Source organism: Elephantulus edwardii, unplaced genomic scaffold (assembly GCF_000299155.1).
Source record: "Elephantulus edwardii isolate Elephantulus edwardi_28Jun2011 unplaced genomic scaffold, EleEdw1.0 scaffold00182, whole genome shotgun sequence".
Lineage (NCBI taxonomy): Eukaryota > Metazoa > Chordata > Mammalia > Macroscelidea > Macroscelididae > Elephantulus > Elephantulus edwardii.
The window spans coordinates 2795213-2811958 of record NW_006399932.1 but is presented as its reverse complement, the minus strand read 5'-3'; the positions used below and the strand labels follow the sequence as shown (position 1 = coordinate 2811958).

Sequence of the window (16746 nt, the reverse complement as noted above, 5' to 3'; positions counted from 1 at the left end):
ATAAATACGCCTTGGAGAGGGCGCAGCCTCAGTGATCTTTGGAGGCAAAGATGATGAGTGAGGCTTTGCCTCACGTATTTCGGACATGGTGCTAGGAGGGGCTATTCCTTGGAGAAGGACTTGATGCTTGGAAGGGTGGAGGGTCAGTGAAGGAGAGGAAGACTCAACCAGGTGGATTGACACAGTGACTCCCGCAACGGGTTTTAGTGTAGAGTCAGGACTTGTGAAGATGGCACAGGACAGACCAAGGTTATTCATAAAGTCACTATGAGTCATACTCGACTCGAAGGCACCTAACAACAACAATCAACCAGCATGGTAGTAATGCTGCTAAGAGTTCAATAAATTACATCAAACACATATTTTCCCTGTACATTACAATTTTCCAGAAAATCTGGGTGACAGTAGTTGCTCAGAGCCATGGTCGCCAAGTCTGAGAGTTAGGGGAAAATAATAGGTGCCAATTCACTGGTCACTTCCTGAATAAGAATCCCTCTTGCAGCAGCCTAGAAATAGCGTTTGCAGGAGACACTTTACTCCCTGATAACCTCAATAGCACAGATTACACAAAAGTCCAGTCGTTGAACTGGCTTTCTCCCAGTATTTCTGTCTCTAAGTCTGTCTCTGTCTCTCTCTCTTTCACACACACACACACACACACACACACACACACACACACACTGTCTAAAATTTGAGCATGGCAGAGATTGTGATGAAGGTGCAGGATAGGACAAGGCTCCTGTGTGTTGTTTATAGGATCCTTGAGTTTTAGTCAACAAGAGCTTGGGTTATGAGCTCTATAAGACACGAGGTTCTTCAAAGGCTTCTTGGAGTTGTTGTATTCGAGGATTATAACAGTCTTGAAAACCTTTATGATCCAACCAGGCAGGAGAGGCCCAAAACAGATCAGGGAATCTTTTATGCTGCTTCCTTGGGACTCTCTGAAATCCCAGCAAGATCATTTCAAGCAAAATAGTCCACTTTCCCCCAGAAATTCTCTGCTCAAAGAGGCCTACAACAGTGGTTCTCAGCTGGCGTGGGTTGGCCCCCAGGGGACATTGGGCAATGTTTGGAGTCACTTTTGGCTGTCACAACTGGGGTAACTGCTAATGCCATCTAGTGGGTGGAGAAAAGAGATAGTGCTAACCACCACAAATGCACAGAGCAACCCCACAACAATTATCCAGCTGATGGATGTCAAAAGTGCCGAGACTGAGAAGCTCCCTCTGCTGTGGAGGAAACATTGTTTCAAAAACTCTTCCGGTTTCCTTAAGCAGAGAGCAAACTGGAGCATCAGAAGGGGTGTCCAAGAGAACCCCTTCTCAGGCCCCAAACTAAATAAGGAGGTCCCAGCAGACTCCTTCCTCTTTCTGCTTGGCTTTCAGAACACAAAATCCTGCCATCTGAAAAGATTACATAAAGCCCCTGGTTCCCAGCCCCTCAGGCAGCATAACCCTGCCCCTCATCTCCTATTTCCCTCCTGCACCCCCTCACCCTTCTTAACACAGTTGGAAATTCGAATTGCAATCTTTACTGTCCAGCCCTCAAAGGCTCAGCCTGCTTCCTCTCCCAGGGACAGTCTCCTCAACGTCCTGCCTCCCTTTGAGATGCCCCCCCCAGCCCTGCCTCTTCCACCAACTGTAAGTTTTTCTTCCCGGTCTCCTGCCCGCCCCCCTTCTCTTTCTAATTAAGCCATATCCAGGGTGTCTGTCCGGAGGGGTTGGGGGAAGGATTCTAAGACTTCCGTGCTGCAGGTTCTGGGGGCCTAGAGCCTCATGGTTTTTGTGAGGTGCCAACCACACTGTGATCATTAAACCCCACAGTGGTAGGGGGACTTTCTCACTGCTGTTAACCTGGAAGCCAGCTACATCTTGTTTATCGGACTCCTTTTAATTCAGCTTGGTCAGGTTCCAAGTGTTGAGGTGGAGATTAAAGGCAACTGAGGAATCCAATTAGCCGCCCAGTCTTCTCTAAGCCAAAAACTCAGGTCACAGACTAGATCAAAGTGAAATAATTTCTCGACAGCTCTGTTCATTAAGGGGAGGGTGGGAGCTCACACTGCTAAGCTAGGCTCATTACTGGGATTGGCATTTTAAATACAGTATCTCCCCCAAATTACATGTTTCAGAGGTTGGAGGGAAACATTGAGATTATCTTATGTGGAGTCTCTGTTTGGCTAATAGAAAACAGAAAGCATAAGAATGAGCGTATTCCCTTCTAGGAAAATAGTGAAACGAGCCCCCTCACCATTTTCCTGGGCAAGAAAACCAAATCTGGAAAATGGAATCGGCAATGGTCACCCACAACCAGAGAACCCCTTCTCCAGAAAATAGAGGGAGCTAAGAGATGTGGGTCTTCCAGGAAGGCTTGTTCATCCAGTTTTTTCAAGATTTCTTCAAGTCTAGCTGGGTACAGATGCAAGAAACGCCTTCAGTCAGCCCAGCCGGCCCTTCTCCAGACCCCAGACCAAGCAGCCTTTCAAAAGAAACCACCCACCATTTCTGGATTCATTTGCAGCAGTGGGAGGCTTCCCTCTGAGCCTTTCTGTGTTGCTAAGGGCTCTTTTCAGGGAGCTGAGACCACAAGTCCGGGAGAACCAAGAAGGCCTTGCTCTCAGATTTACTTCCCATAGGAAGGTTTTGATATTGGGATGGTTATAAGGACATTTAGATGCCCTCACTTGTAAAAGAGAGAAAAACAACAGAAGTTATTATCATGAACCTAAGGACAATAGCACATATGCCCTCATTCCTCCTGGAACATTGATTTTGAGCTGAAGCCGATAATCTATAGAAATGACTTTATTTCAGCCTTTTAGGCAACCCAAACCTCCAGTTTCATAGTCCTGCCATGCATGCTATGAGTCTGTAGGTCACTGAATAGAATTAAAAGTTCTTTGAGCCCTGACCACCTCCAAGGCTTCTACAATCTGAGTCACTAGGCAGAGTCTTCCTGCCTCCTTAATGTAGAGATCCAGTCATCCCTTGGGAGAGGAAAGGTGACAGAGACAAAAGAAGACAGGAAAGAACAATGGAGACTCTGAGAACCTTCACATTTCCTTGGACAGCAAGGTTCTTCCTGTCCTCCAATTTCTAGCTGCTGTGTAACTAATTCCTTCCTCAAAATCCTGGGGAGCCTAGGCAACTTCATTCTCAGTCATGGGATGAACTTTGGGGCTACAGCAAATCAGGGGCCCCAATAGCTCCTATACCTTTCCCCCTCTTCCTGTAGACAGGGTCTGCACCCTCAAAAGAGGACCTTGGGAGCATACATTGCAGGGATCTATCCTCTCCACTGGGAATCTGAGAACCCTCAGATCCCAAAACGTAGCCCAGAAGGATTCTTCTTGAATGATGCATTTGGACAGAGAACAAATCATGTCTGGTCGGTTTTGGTTTTCCTCTGTGTGAGCCTTTCCCTCCCAAGGATTTTGTCATCCTCCAGAGCCCTCCCCGAAGCCTGTTCCCCATGCCGTGGGGCTCCAACAGCCTTGCCAGGCCTCAGAAAAATGCGCCCTAGATCTTACACCGATTTTCTTACATACTCCACAACAAGCAACGAGTGCCCAATATTTTAGCTAAAATATTTGTTTTAAAACAGCAGCCTAAAATGAGTTCCCAAGTCCGATGGAAAAAAACAGAGAACACAGGTGGTGTAGAAGGTTGTCCTAAGGTTGAGCCCAGGCCCTAGAATTCGTTTCTGGGGAGGATGCAGGCCTCAAACAATGGAGTCCTCGGGTGGGTACCCCTTCAGTTCACTTGAGGGGACGTTCCTCCTGGGAGCCGCTTGAGGGACCTCACGCACGCGAAAGGGGGGGACACTGAGCGAAAAACACACCCAGCCTTGCACCAAACCCCTGAGCCTTCTTTTTTTCCTAAAAGCGAGTGCTGTAATGGAAAATTTGGGAGCTCATAGCCTCAAGGCTTGCTGACACAGATCTCTGGCCTTCAGGGGGGCGGTCACTTTCCAGCCTGTCCTCTGAGAACCAGTCATGAGGGGCAGGTGGGTGGATGCTGACCTTGAACCCGAGGTGTGTGCATATCTAGGTATGAGATGCCAGCAGAAGGCGTTACACGAGTCCTTACAAGGCCTGGCCCAGGGCGTGGACGTGCAGGCCCGGGGGTGGAGGCGGGGGTGGCCTCCATCTCAGCTGTCCTCCTGGCCCCGCAGCACCCAAGACTGGAACCTGAAATAGTAAGTTCACCCCAGGTCAGCTCCGCCATTGCCGATCAGAGACCCCGCCCCAGAGCTGCGCGCCCAGGGCTAACGGTGGCATTTCCACTATAGGAAGACAGTCCCATAGCAGATGAGGTGGGGGCAGAGAAGGTGGGGACAGCCCAGCCCTGATGCGGAGTCCTGGACTCTGCCGAGACCCCCACGGCTCGGGCTCCAGCCTCGGTTCCCTGAGGCGCCCCGCCTCCTATGAGGGGCCGCTCCGCTGGCTGTGCGCTGTGCGCCTCCCTCCTCATCTCAGCCTCGCCCTTGAACTTGATACAGAAACCACTCAACAGACACTTCGAACAAGCCGGGAAGAGAAAGAAGAAAGAAAAAGAACTCGGTTTGCCCGCGTAAAAGCCACCAGCCACACTCAAACATTTCCCTGCCTCTCACAAAAGGACCACAAAGGGGACCTTCTACAGTAAGAGCAGAATAATGTTTGCGACTCAAGGATATCATTCTCTCCAGACCCTCCCCAGCCCGCCAGGCCGGTGTTCACCCCCAGAAAGCGGCTCCCGCGTTTGCACACGTTAAACATCGTGAACGTAGTTACAGGCTGCAGGCAGGCAGGACAATAAAGTATCATGGCTCCGTATTTCAGGACTTCCGCGACTGTGCCTGGAATAAATACTATTTTCTATGTCTTCAGTCGACTCACTGCAGCCAACCCATCAGTCCTGCGCTTTTGAGAAACCGAGAGACCCGCGGAGAGAGCGCAGTGGCTTGGAGGGGCCTCCAGGGCCTCGGGCCCCACGTGAGCTGAAGTGACTGGAAAAGGAAGAGAAAATGTTCCGAGAGCCCCGACCTCGACCTCGTTAGAGGGGTACAGGCGTCCTCCATCGGCACCTCCAGATCCTCTAAGCCCCATCCTCCTCCTAACCGAGGGCTAACTGAGGAAACCCCGGTCTGTGAGTGGTTCTCAGCCATAGAAAGGGAAGCACCTTAAGACTCTCTTTACTGTTACTTGAGAAGTCTGCTAGAAATGAGGGGGACCCCAAAACTATTTGAAACTGGAAGGGGGAAATTCTCCAAGATTATTCACTCGAGCGGAGGCCTGGGGGCCCTCCCTCTCTCCTTGAATCTTACCTGCTTCATTCATAAAGTGGAGATGATTATAATAACCTCGAGACCTACTTCACAGGTCGTTATGCGGAAGCACTTTTTTTTATTGCTGTATAACTATAACTTCCATACAGCAAAGCACAAAATCTTAAACAAAACACCTCGCTGTACTTTTATATATTTATACACTCGGGTAACCACCGCCCAGACTAAGATATAGAGACTTTCCAGCCCCCAAAGGGCTCTATGAAGAATTTATTTTAAAATAACTTGAGTTGTAATAGTGTTATTATCTCTAACTCATGAGTTCAACATGCAGTTAAATGTATGGAATTGCCTGAACTTTGGAAGTGAGAATTGGCAAACCTAATTCTCATCCTCATAAGGGGCTGTAAGAGTCTCTGGAGTGGAAGGGGAGCATGTGGGGACTTTATCCACAAACACTCAAGTACTCTGGTGTTGGAAGAAAATTAAAGACCAAGCTTTAATTTGTTTTTCAAAAATGGGATTCTTCTGTTTCTGTGAATGGATAAGGGCTTTTTTTATGCAAGGAGGGCATATTTGTTTTCATGTTGGAGTTAGCCCCATGACACAGGCTTCAGAATTTACCCATGAAAATAAGAATCTGAGTACATGTCTCTGAGGCTGAATGCCTCCCTGAATCCAAAGTCTTAACGTGCAGACGGGATTCTCCTGAGGGATAGCTGGCCATGAGATAACCAGGCCCCATTCTCTGAGGATAGCCCTGACAACTAATGCATACAATTAGTACACATTGCTAAAGACAAAAGTATTTACAGCAAAAAGTTAATTTCCATCCTAATCCTGATCCTGAACCTTCTACTCTTCCTAGGAAACAAAACAAAAACCAAAAATTACTGCTCCTGATGCTTTGTCTAAAAGCACAGTGATAGTCCTCATCTCCTGTGCTACGTTAGGCTTAGATTCCCCCGCGCCCTCCATATTGCCTAAGACAATTCTCCTTAATAAATCCAGCAACTTGATCCAGATGAAAGTCAAGCTAACCTTCTTTCTATGCACTAGGCAAGGTTCCTCATGGCCTGGGTTCTAGACCCCAACCTACCATGCAAGAGCTTGACAGTTTTCAAAACAATCCACTAACTTGGTTGCACCATTACCACAAGCAAAACCTTCAGGGTCATGTTGGGGAAGGTATCTAGGCACTGACCATGACTTTGGACCTTCAATCATTCTCTGGAGTCAGGGGAAATTGGAAGTGCCTCTTGGAATTTTTAACTATTCTCTCTCCTGACTATAAAAAAAAACTCGTGCTTAGGCCATTATCCCACCCTGGGTGTTTGCCTCCAATCCCATTTCCTCCGCTGTCCCCTTTGGAGAGCCATGGGGTGGCCAGATTCTGTCCTCTAACCCAGACCAGGGCAGAGGCAGCTCTGGGGTCTCAGGACTGAGCCCCCAGACCTTGGACCCCACAGTATCCACCAGGAGACGACGGAAGAAACGCATTTACCACCTGGACGACCTTGACTGCAGCCGATTAAAGTTTAATCCGAGGTGTGTGCTCAGCCTTGCCATGTTATTTAAACACATCAAAGGTCATAAAAAGATTCCAAGGGCGTGAGCCCCGTCAGACTCCGGCCTGCAGGGAGCCAGCGTTTGAGTCTGATGGATTTCCAGAGCCTGGATTTGGAGCATGGGGCCCACAAGGAGACACAAGAAAGGGAAGAAAATGAGCAAAGGGATTTGTTTTCCCGGAGGAAGGCCAGACTTCAAACAACCAGGGGGAAATCGAGTCTGGGCGCGGGGACAGCTCCCTTCTCTTCCCATTAACTAAGAAGACATCTAGTGGAAAGAGATCGCAACTGCACCAAGCTGGCGCGAGCATCCTCTCCGTCTGCCGGGCGGACCACCGCCAGCCCCTGGGGTTGGGCAGGGGGACACAGGGCAGCTGCAAAGAGAACCCTCCCTGTCCCCCGCTGCCCCACTGTCCCTACGATCCGAGCTGGCCCGGCTCAGGACCAAGATCCCATTTCCCCCTTGGAGAGAAAAAAAAAAATCTTGCTCCCCTTTGCTGGTTCCCTCACCAGATTGCTGTCCAAGTGACCGAGCATAAGCACACGCGGCCCAAAACCCCCAAATTCTAGCCCAATTGGTCCCGTGACTGTGAGAGGAAGAAAGCAAAACCCTGGAGCGCTCACAAGTGGGCCTTGCATGGCCTTAGAAACCAACCGTTTATCTTTGCACAGGCCAGGTGAGGCGGAGGGGCAGACACTGATGCAATCCTGCTCAGCGGCCAGTCTCTCCCTTTCACAAACCGCAGTTAGAATCGTCCAGGTGCGATGGAGGACTGCAGGAACCGAGCTTTCCCAGTTCCTCGGACATTTTTGACACAATTCGTTTTGATGCTCAAGGCCCTGAGCTGGACTGACGTCCTCCTCTACAGGGGACTGTCTAGTGAGTGCAGGGGACCAGGCACCACTCCGAACCTTGTGGAAATGCTCCCAGCTATCTAGGGTACTGTCCCTTACCTTATGTCTCTTTGGTCCAAACTCTGCCTCCCTAGCCTTAGATCCTATAGATAGGCATGCCATCTCAGAGATCCCAATTTGCAGCTTCTCTATTGGCCAGTGTCACCTGCTCAAAGGGAATGGAAAATCCCCTATCCAGAGGGTCAACTACTCACGCTAGTCCATTTGTGGTGGACTCCTGGTCATTTTAGGATTGTCAGGCAGGAAGAACAGTATGAAAATAGCTGCTTTCCCACATGATACAGAAGATTCGTTGACAATGCTCCTTATTTCAGGGCAAGAATCTCAGGATTTCATGGAGCCACAACTAGGCTCCCAGCAGAGGGCCTGGAGCTCCACAGGACAGGCTTCCAGGTCAATGGGACCTGAGGGTTGTAGGGAGCAGCCTGGCTGTGGGGAACTGGGATGAGAATGGCCGTATTCCTGTATACCTTCCTCATTTAACTCATCATGATGTATTGTCATCCTCATTCTCAAGAAACCCTGTTCTTTGTGTAACACCAGCACTCACACACCTAACAAAAAACAAAACAACTGAAAGTGATGGGTGGGACAGATCATTCAAACAAAAGCCTTGAATGCATTTCCATTACATTGCAATTGAAATTTGAATTGCATTTGACACTGGAAAATTAAATGCATTTGGAAGTATGTGAATGCAATGAGACATTAACCAGCCCTTGTCACAGATCAAAATGTATCCCTACAGAAACACAAGGTCTATGGCCCTGCTTGGTCACCTTGGTGGTCACCTAGTAATATGAACCTTGTCCCTGAGGTAAAGCTCTTTTAGGTTTCATCAAATCACCCACAGGCTTGAAGGAGTACTGAAGGGTGGAGGTGTGTGGTCAGAGTAACCAGCTTTTACCTCATCCCGGAATGAAAAGTGAAGACCTGGATACAGTAGAAACCAAGCTGTTTCTGTGGCCAGCCCTTCACCCAGTACTCCGACCAACCCCTCGCCACCGCTGAGCCCACCTCGCTCCCACCCAGGAGCTCACCCCGCGCAGGTGCCCCAGCTCACCTAGATAAGTGCGCGCTGGACCCAGCTGGACCCTACAGCCCCAACTGCAGGCCTCCGGGATGTCTACTCCTGGGGTGACAAACGTGTCCACTTGCTGTTCGTGACATCAAATTACTTTGCACCCGCCGAGGGTCCCCTGGCCCGACATAACCACATATTAGGTCCTAGAAATATAAAGAGAAATGGTCTTTTTAAAAGTAGTGGATGGCAGGGAGTTACTAGGCGTGTCGTGTCCTGTCCTGCGCGGTGGCCGCACCAGGGTACCCACCGGAGTTCACTTTCCCCGACCCGCGTGGGAGAAGCTCATGTCCTCCTTTCACACCAGACCCCAGAGGAGCCCAGATTATCTTTGTGCTAGTAAAAAAAAATGAGGGGAGACTTGCAATCTAAGCATCGTCCTCTGCTCGCCAGGAGAGCCTACAAGGCAGGCTAGGCAAGAGACTCACTCTTGCCGCGTGCAAAAGACAGGCCTTCCTGGACTGCAGACGCTCTTACCTTCTTTGGAAATTGGGATTTTCTTGTTCCTTCTATATCTCCCTTCCTCCCCTCACCCCCTTCCTCTTGCCCCCCAAGCCTGTCTACAACGTCTCTCTGTTCCTCTCCTTTCTCGAATCTTCCCGCTTCTAGGATCCTAACCCAGACGTTAACTGGATTCCTAACCCGAGCTGAACTCCAACCAAGGGCCCAGGGGCCAGAGACCAGGAACCGCCCACCCCTCCTGGGGCCAGCAGCCCAGAGAAGGCTCGGATGGTGCCCCACAAAACTCAAAACAGACTGAGGGTAATTCACTGCCCCCAGTGGGGGCGGGATCTGCTCGCTGGTGCGGTCGAAGTTGCTACAAATGGATATAAAATATGTGCACATAATCTCTCCTCTAGTTTAATTTACACATCCCTTATGAGTTAAACAAATGGCTCTTTTCTAATGCTGTGAGTGGTTGTGTTTAGCATAAAATCGTCCCAGATATTTAACAACACTTCAGAAAAGGCAATTAAGGAACCATAAACAACCCAAATGCAAAATAGCCCAACACTCGGGCACACTGGAACGAAAAACTGCGTTCCCTCTCAAACAAGTGAGGTTAGAACTTATTAAGCAATTAGCTGGTGGAGAACGGAGAACGTGCCAAATCAAAGTGGGCTGTTTTCTCTTTCTGCCCTCTTGCTCTTCAGAGTTGAGGCTTTCTGTTAAAACGTCCTGTTCGAGTTTGCTGGGGAGCCAACGGCAGCACCAAGTGAGATCAAAACAAATTAACCACAAGGTCTTCATTAATATTTTTTTTTAAATCTCTTACTGCTGGGGACAATTTTACAAAAACACAGATTTGCGGGTTTTTTGGAAAGCTGTGATGGTTGCAATAAGATATCACGGAAAATCCAATGCAAAGCCATTGTCCTTCCAAGTTAATCATTAGAAACCTCCCTGAGTTTTCTATTAGCAGGGGGAGGTTGTAGAAAATGACAAATAATAATTTGTTCAGAAATTTAAAATCTAGAAAGGACCAAGGCATTTTTTTGGTCGTTGTTGTTTTGGGTTCATTTGTGGGGGAGGGGGTTAAATCCCTCCAAAAGTCCTGATACAGCAGTGGGAATCTTTGCTTAAAGAATGGTCCACTCATTGAGAAAGCAAACATAAATTTTCCTCGTACATAAATATTTTCTATAAAGAAAAGACATAAAAATTTTTATACAAATGCAGTCATATCTCAAACTTTTTGTCTTTTCTCTAAATTTCTTTGGTATGAATGTTCATGTTGCTCCTGAAATGTATATGGAGCAGCTCAAGTTCAAATGCACTGGCCCTTCTACCCTCAGACACTGAGGCAGCACCTTCACATATAAGCCCAGCCTTGAAATCTGTCTTCAAAACCCTATGTTAAGGGTAGGATGATGTGGTGTCTAAAATATACTTTAAAACAGTCCAGAGAGGGAAATAAAAAAGCATAGGGGGATAATGAAACATGAAATACAAAAATTATAATAGTTGTTAAAGCTAGAAGTTGAGTATACAGGGGTTCTTTTGGAAAAGTCGTTCATAGATCTGTTTAAAATTTTAATTTTTGTGTGTTAGGCAAAGGTGAAAATTACATCTGCTAGAAGGGCGCAAATTAAAAACGTGATCCCTTGCATAACACTTGGAGTTACCCATTTAATCTTCAATTTCCAGGAATAGAAAACCACTTTGTCCCCTTTCAATTCCAACCCACCCCCCCCACCCCACCCCCCAGCCTGCGGCCACCTCAGATGCTTTCTTTTCCACAAACTGCCTTTACCACCCTACAAACTGAACATCCAAAACCAAGCTTGAAGACTGATTACTGGAGCGTCCATACTCAGCACTCCTCACCAGAGTGCAAATACTCATAAAAACTAGTATCAAAAGTTTTTATGGAGCCACTTCGTTCTGAGCCTTGGACCGCGTGGGGCCCGGAGACAGCGGACAAAGGAGTAGGGGTCGCTCCATACAGAGTCATCGCTACTCAGCGCTGGCCCCCAGGTCCCCAGACAGAGGCTGGGGACCAGACATTTGAAGCAGGTAAATGCCAGCAGGGATTGACCTTCCGCTGAGCACAGGTGTATTTACAAAGCTGTGGGGGAAGGAAAGCAGTCAGGAAAAAAAATTAGAAAGGGCAGAGAGATGGCAGTCAAAATATGTCACCAGGCTGGTCCGGTGAGGGTGATCCCCCCATTCAGGGCCTTGGTGTGATGTCCACGTTCTGTATATGTGCATGTGTTGTGTTTGATGTCTGAATGTGCATGTGTCTATCAAGGCATGTACTTTGTTATATTACAGTATATAACGTGCCCATAAAAGTCCTGATCACACCTCAGTGTGTACTTGAAGGGCTTCCCCGGCTCCCCTTCCCTGCAGTTGCAGTCGTGTTGGGGAGTTTCCATCCTTCAGTTGCTTTGGACTTGCAGATTTAGAATTCACTGCCAGGTCAGGACTGTGTTTTGGGAGAGAAGGAGAGATGCACTCACATGGAGGCGGTCACTCTGGCCACCTGACCTCTTGTCCAGTTTCCCTGTGAGAAGGAAAGGCTGGGGCCAGTGGGACCGGGTTTACGTGCAAATCCCGTTTCCTTCAATCCCTGAATGTCCTCAGGATTTTGTTGACATAAAGATTCCTCAATCCCAACACTGGTTTCCTGTTTTGTTGAGGGCATGAGTATCCAGCTAGAATGGGTGTGGAGGATCAGAGGGTAGGACTCTGTGGGGACAGTGGCAGTGACATTGGGAACAGGAGACTGCTCAACCTATTTTTGTTGAAGCTGCTTAGCACTCTCAGAGTCACCAGTGTGTGTGGCATACTGGAGAAGTGAGGGGTGATCTCTCTCTCTGGGTGTGTGTACTGGGGAGGGACGACTCTGGAGACCTGAAGGTTGGTGCACCCTCAGACCAGGTTACACAGCAAAAGGGTGGTGCTTCTCTTCCACTAGCCAAGCTCTGAGTTCCCTCTGCTTCTAACAGACGCTCCAGTATTTTAAGCAAGTCTGCATATCTAGGTCCCACCACAAACAGAGCAACAACATTGTTAAGGAAGGAACCAACACTAGGAGGCTCCACTCTGGAACTGCTCAGGCCTCTCAGGGCCCAAGAACATGCCCCACACTCCAAGTTTGTGCCAAGGGGGTAGGGGGAGTCCTAAAACCTCTAGCCACACTGTGCAAATGGAGTAGTTCCTTGTGGGGAGCTTGGGGATATCAGGTTGGCTTGTGGCATCACGAACTGGTGGTCTAGAAAACACAGTGCCAGAAAGAAAGGCAGAGCGAGCGATGCTTGACCACAAACCCTTCAAAATCTACAGAAGGAGATCTTAAGGTGTGTGTCTGTGGGTTATGCTGAACTTGGAACTGTCTCTGAACCCTGAATCCCACTACCTCTTGCAATTCGTAGTTGGGTACTACAATGCCAAGTAATTTCTCATCCATAACTGTCCTCAATACCAGGGCCTTTAGATAATGTCTAATCACCACTTCAAATGTGCAAAAATCTAGAAAGCAAATTGAGCTAGGACTCAAAATTGCCATTGTCCCACCATGGTTAGTTCTGGCCCAAGCTTCAGGACCTGTCCTTCTCCCTGAAGAAAAACGGTACAGCTTCAGCTCCCCCAGCACTGTCTTTTTTTCCTAAATGATCTAGCTGAGCAGATTCACAGATGTCCCCTTGTTTAGGGGCTTCCCTCTTCTCTCTCCCTCCTGGCTGTCCTCAGTCCCTCAACTGTCCCTTTCCCTCTGGATCTTTCTCCCTATGCCATTATCTCTGCACTCCCAGGCTGGTGGAAGGGAGAGGGTTAAGACGTTCTGCAAATGCAGCTTGTAAAGCTGCACGGATACATTAGAAACACATGAATATCCTGAAATACAAAGTGTCTTTAAAACCAACCAAGGAATGTTTATCCTAATGCTGGATGGGTGTAGAGAAATGGGGCCAGCCGCGCGCAGTCCTCCACAGCCTCCTTAAGGAGAGAGCAGGTAAATTCCACTTGCTAATGAGCATCAGCCTTGATTAAAATCTGCTCTTCCTTTGTATTCTTCCCTTCTAACCCTGGGAGCCCAAGGCCCTAGTGCCCAGGCAGGCAGCAAGCCCCAGACTCAGAAAAATGCAGCCAGGGTCTCTTTCGACAGCAGGACACTTGAAGACAGCTAAGGCCTCCCTGGGCACCCTAGCCAGCACCAGGAGGTAAAGGCCTTGCCTGCCAAGACACTGGAGCAAGAGAACCGCTGGGCTCGGCAGCTCCTGGAACAAAGACGCTCGGACTCAGGACCAAGTCCCCAGCTCCAGTTCTGTCCATGCTGCCCATCCAAGGCTCAAAAGCACCAGGAAAATGCTGGGGGACCGCAACCACCTCCACGCTGGGCCTACCACCTGGATCTCTTGCTCTTGAGTTTGCTGCTGGAGGCAGATACCAGGTGGTGGCCTGAGTTTGGCCCATAACTGGGTCTGAGGATAAAATTGTCATGGTTGGGATTCAAGTGCATGGGTGCCCCACTACAACCCTAGAGGAATTACTGAGTCTGGTAGATAGAAAAGTGTGTAGAAAGGGCTCTATGCCCTATGAGGCATACAGGCAAACCAAACATAGCCTTGCTGTTGGAGATGAGGAAGCATCCTGGGAGAGTCTGCAAGCCAGAGCCGCTTCAGGCCCCCACTACCTTCTGGTCTTTTTAATCTCCCTCCTCCCCATCATGAGCAGGTTGGTGTCTCCTTGACCCTCTAAGAGTCAAGAAATAAAAGTTAAAATCCTTAGTGATTCTCTCATTTCCACGAATGACAAGACAGAGAAAAATGGGTAGAAATGCTAGAAATTCAGACAATATTTATTCAAGGAGTTCATTAATATTCTATAAATCATCCCCACAACTCAGTTTCTAACAGAACCTACAGATATTTTAAAACAGTGAAGACAGCCAGGTCACCATTGATGGACCTGGTAGAAAAATCACTCCGTGTACATCAAGATTCCAGAGGAGAGGAGTGTGCCTTCTTCTAAGTAAATACGTCTTGGAAGTTTTTTGGACTTTTTTGAAAAAGAAAAAAAAAGACTAAAAGATGTGGGAAGTTAAGAAAATGTTCAGATAATTTTATCACTAAAGATCTTCCAGAAATCTCAGTAATTCAGACTTTAAACATTTCCTTGACTGTGGAACCAAGTTTCAGAAGTAAACCCAAATCCAGACACAGCCCGAAGCCTTTCCCAAGCGCCATGCGTCCCAGACAAACCTGTTTGCAGTTCCTCAGCGGACAAGATGCAATCTTTTTTGGTGAGGAGGGACCTTGCCAGCTTTGGCAGCCAGTGGAGAGGGGACCCTTCCTCTGTTGAAGGACTCCAGTCGCCGAGGGAGGAGGATTGGGGAGCTGGCCTTGGCCGCCAAGCGCACCGGGCAGCTATGCCCTTGCCAAAACTGAACTGGCAAGTGTGCCGGAGAATCATTGGGGCTTCTTGGTCTGTATTCTCGGTTTTTTTTCCCAGTTGTGGCTGGAAAAGAACAGAGGCTTGAAGCCGGGTGGAGAGCAAGCCGGAGGTAGCGAAGAAGACTCGGTAACACCGCCCCAAAATGTCCTCGGAGGCAGCGAAAACGCTGGGTAGCCAAACGGAGCCAGAAGCGAGAATTCCCAAGGAAAGGGGACTCAAGAATGAGGGGAAGTGGGCACTGGGCCTTTAGTAGCCGCCTGGACTTGCAGGGCAGTTCTCACGCTGGCTAGATTGCAACTTTCAACTTGACCTTGGCCTCTAGCCGTGTCTGACCCATATGTAAAATAGCCCTCAAGGCCCCAGGAACTGGGGCCTCAAACCTTACCCTGTCTCTTTGTCCCCCTGAGTTTTACAATGCCACTTGGAGGGGGGAAGGGAGACCAGCGGGTGGAAACTAACACAAAAATCAGGACCCTGCAGAGGCCAGTTCCTTAGTCTGCAAATGGTCAGTCTGGAAGGTAAACTGGGGGCAGATCAATATTTACCTGGAGCTGTTAAAAAGGCAAGAGGGAAAGGATACTCTGTGTGTGTGTGTGTGTGTGTGTGTGTGTGTGTGTGTGTGGTTTTAAAGTGGAAGATTTTAGCAGACAACGTTTACATTGGTCTGGGATCATGGCAGATAAACGCCAGAGCCTAGCCTAGTCCGGAGACCCTGCAGGAGGCCCAGGGGCTCTAGGGAGCCGCTCACCAATAGGACACGCCTGCTGGCCTGAATTTAGAGCTGAGCCCCAAGCCAAGAGCAGAGGCAGGTCCAAGCCCGGCTAGTGCTCAAAGACTAGCCCTTCTGGGGTGGGCTGGAGCCCAGCGCCTCTTTCCAGCCTTGATGTGCCCGCGGAACGCACCCACTTTCACTTTGAATGCTTAGTCCTCTTTTGCGCATCTAATCAGTTCAGAGACTGAAATGGGAGAGGTAGCCCCGGGAGTCTCATTGAAAACGTGGCAGTTATAAGAAGGGTTGCGTTTACCTCTTCCAGCAGCACTACCCACCAGAGTCTCAGAGGAAGGTCGCATTTCCCAGGCAGGGGAAAAGTGTCTCGGGCTGGTCCTTGAGTAGAGAAAGGACAAGGATCTTCTGCAGCTGGAGACAGCGCTCACCCTAGTCCGGTGTGGGAAGAAGGCAGGCAGTGCACTGGCTCCAAAGACTCCCCTTGCCCCGGGGTTTAGAGAGCCGGCACCCAGGTGCGGAGTGTTCCGCGCAGCACCGACTCCAGGAAGCTTTGGTAGGCCCCAAAAGGAAGTTGGTAACTCAGACGGGGCCTGTTCTTCTTAAAGCCCTACTAGGACCGGCCTGCCCGGCTGGAGAAGTTGGCGCCAAGGGGTGGGAAGAATCGTGCAAATGAATCGATAGATATCTCCATCGCAAAATCTCTGGAGGGGAAGGTAGAGTTGTTAGTGGGTCAGAGTGAAGAGCAACAGATTGGTGTGTATGTGAGTGTGAGAGAGAGAGAGAGAGAGTGTGTGTGTGTGTGTACACGCATCAGCGTGGCAGAGATGGAGCGTAGGGGCGGGTGCATGAAAACGTCCTTGAACAACTGTGGACTGGGACGGGGCGAGGGCGCCTAACACGGTCCAAGTTTTCCAGAGTCGTGTCCTGAGATGGATGAGAGAGGCGCATTCCCAAGGACTGACAAGCAACGAGCGCCCCAATACTGTTCTCCAGAAGAGAGACCCAGATCAGGGAGCTGTCGAAGTAGATCACAGAGTGTCTGCTCTGAGGTCTGTCTTTTTGCAGAAAGATGAACGGACGCCTGGAAAGGAACCAGCCCTAGAAGCTCCAGATAACACCCAGCCCATACTAGGCCCTGGCCTCGCCACTCTCCCACCCCCGACCACCGCCGCCAGCTTTACCTGACCCTCGCCCACCGCTCCGGGGCTCAACCCCGCCACGCACCCACGTCCCCCTCCCCGCCTAGTCCACGGCTGGGGCCCCTTAGGGACGAGGGGCGAAAGGGGACTGAG

The 16746-nt window shown here is 49.3% G+C and overlaps 1 protein-coding gene across 1 annotated transcript in view; it reads left to right on the top strand.

Annotated features, from left to right (window-relative positions):
* HOXA13 (homeobox A13) overlaps window positions 1-16746 on the top strand; it is a 60002-nt gene that overhangs the window by 41128 nt on the left and 2128 nt on the right. Inside the window, exon 7 of the mRNA XM_006896133.1 lies at window positions 15952-16007. Within this exon, the coding sequence (XP_006896195.1) occupies window positions 15952-16007 (56 nt within the window). The remainder of the gene's footprint in view (window positions 1-15951; window positions 16008-16746) is intronic.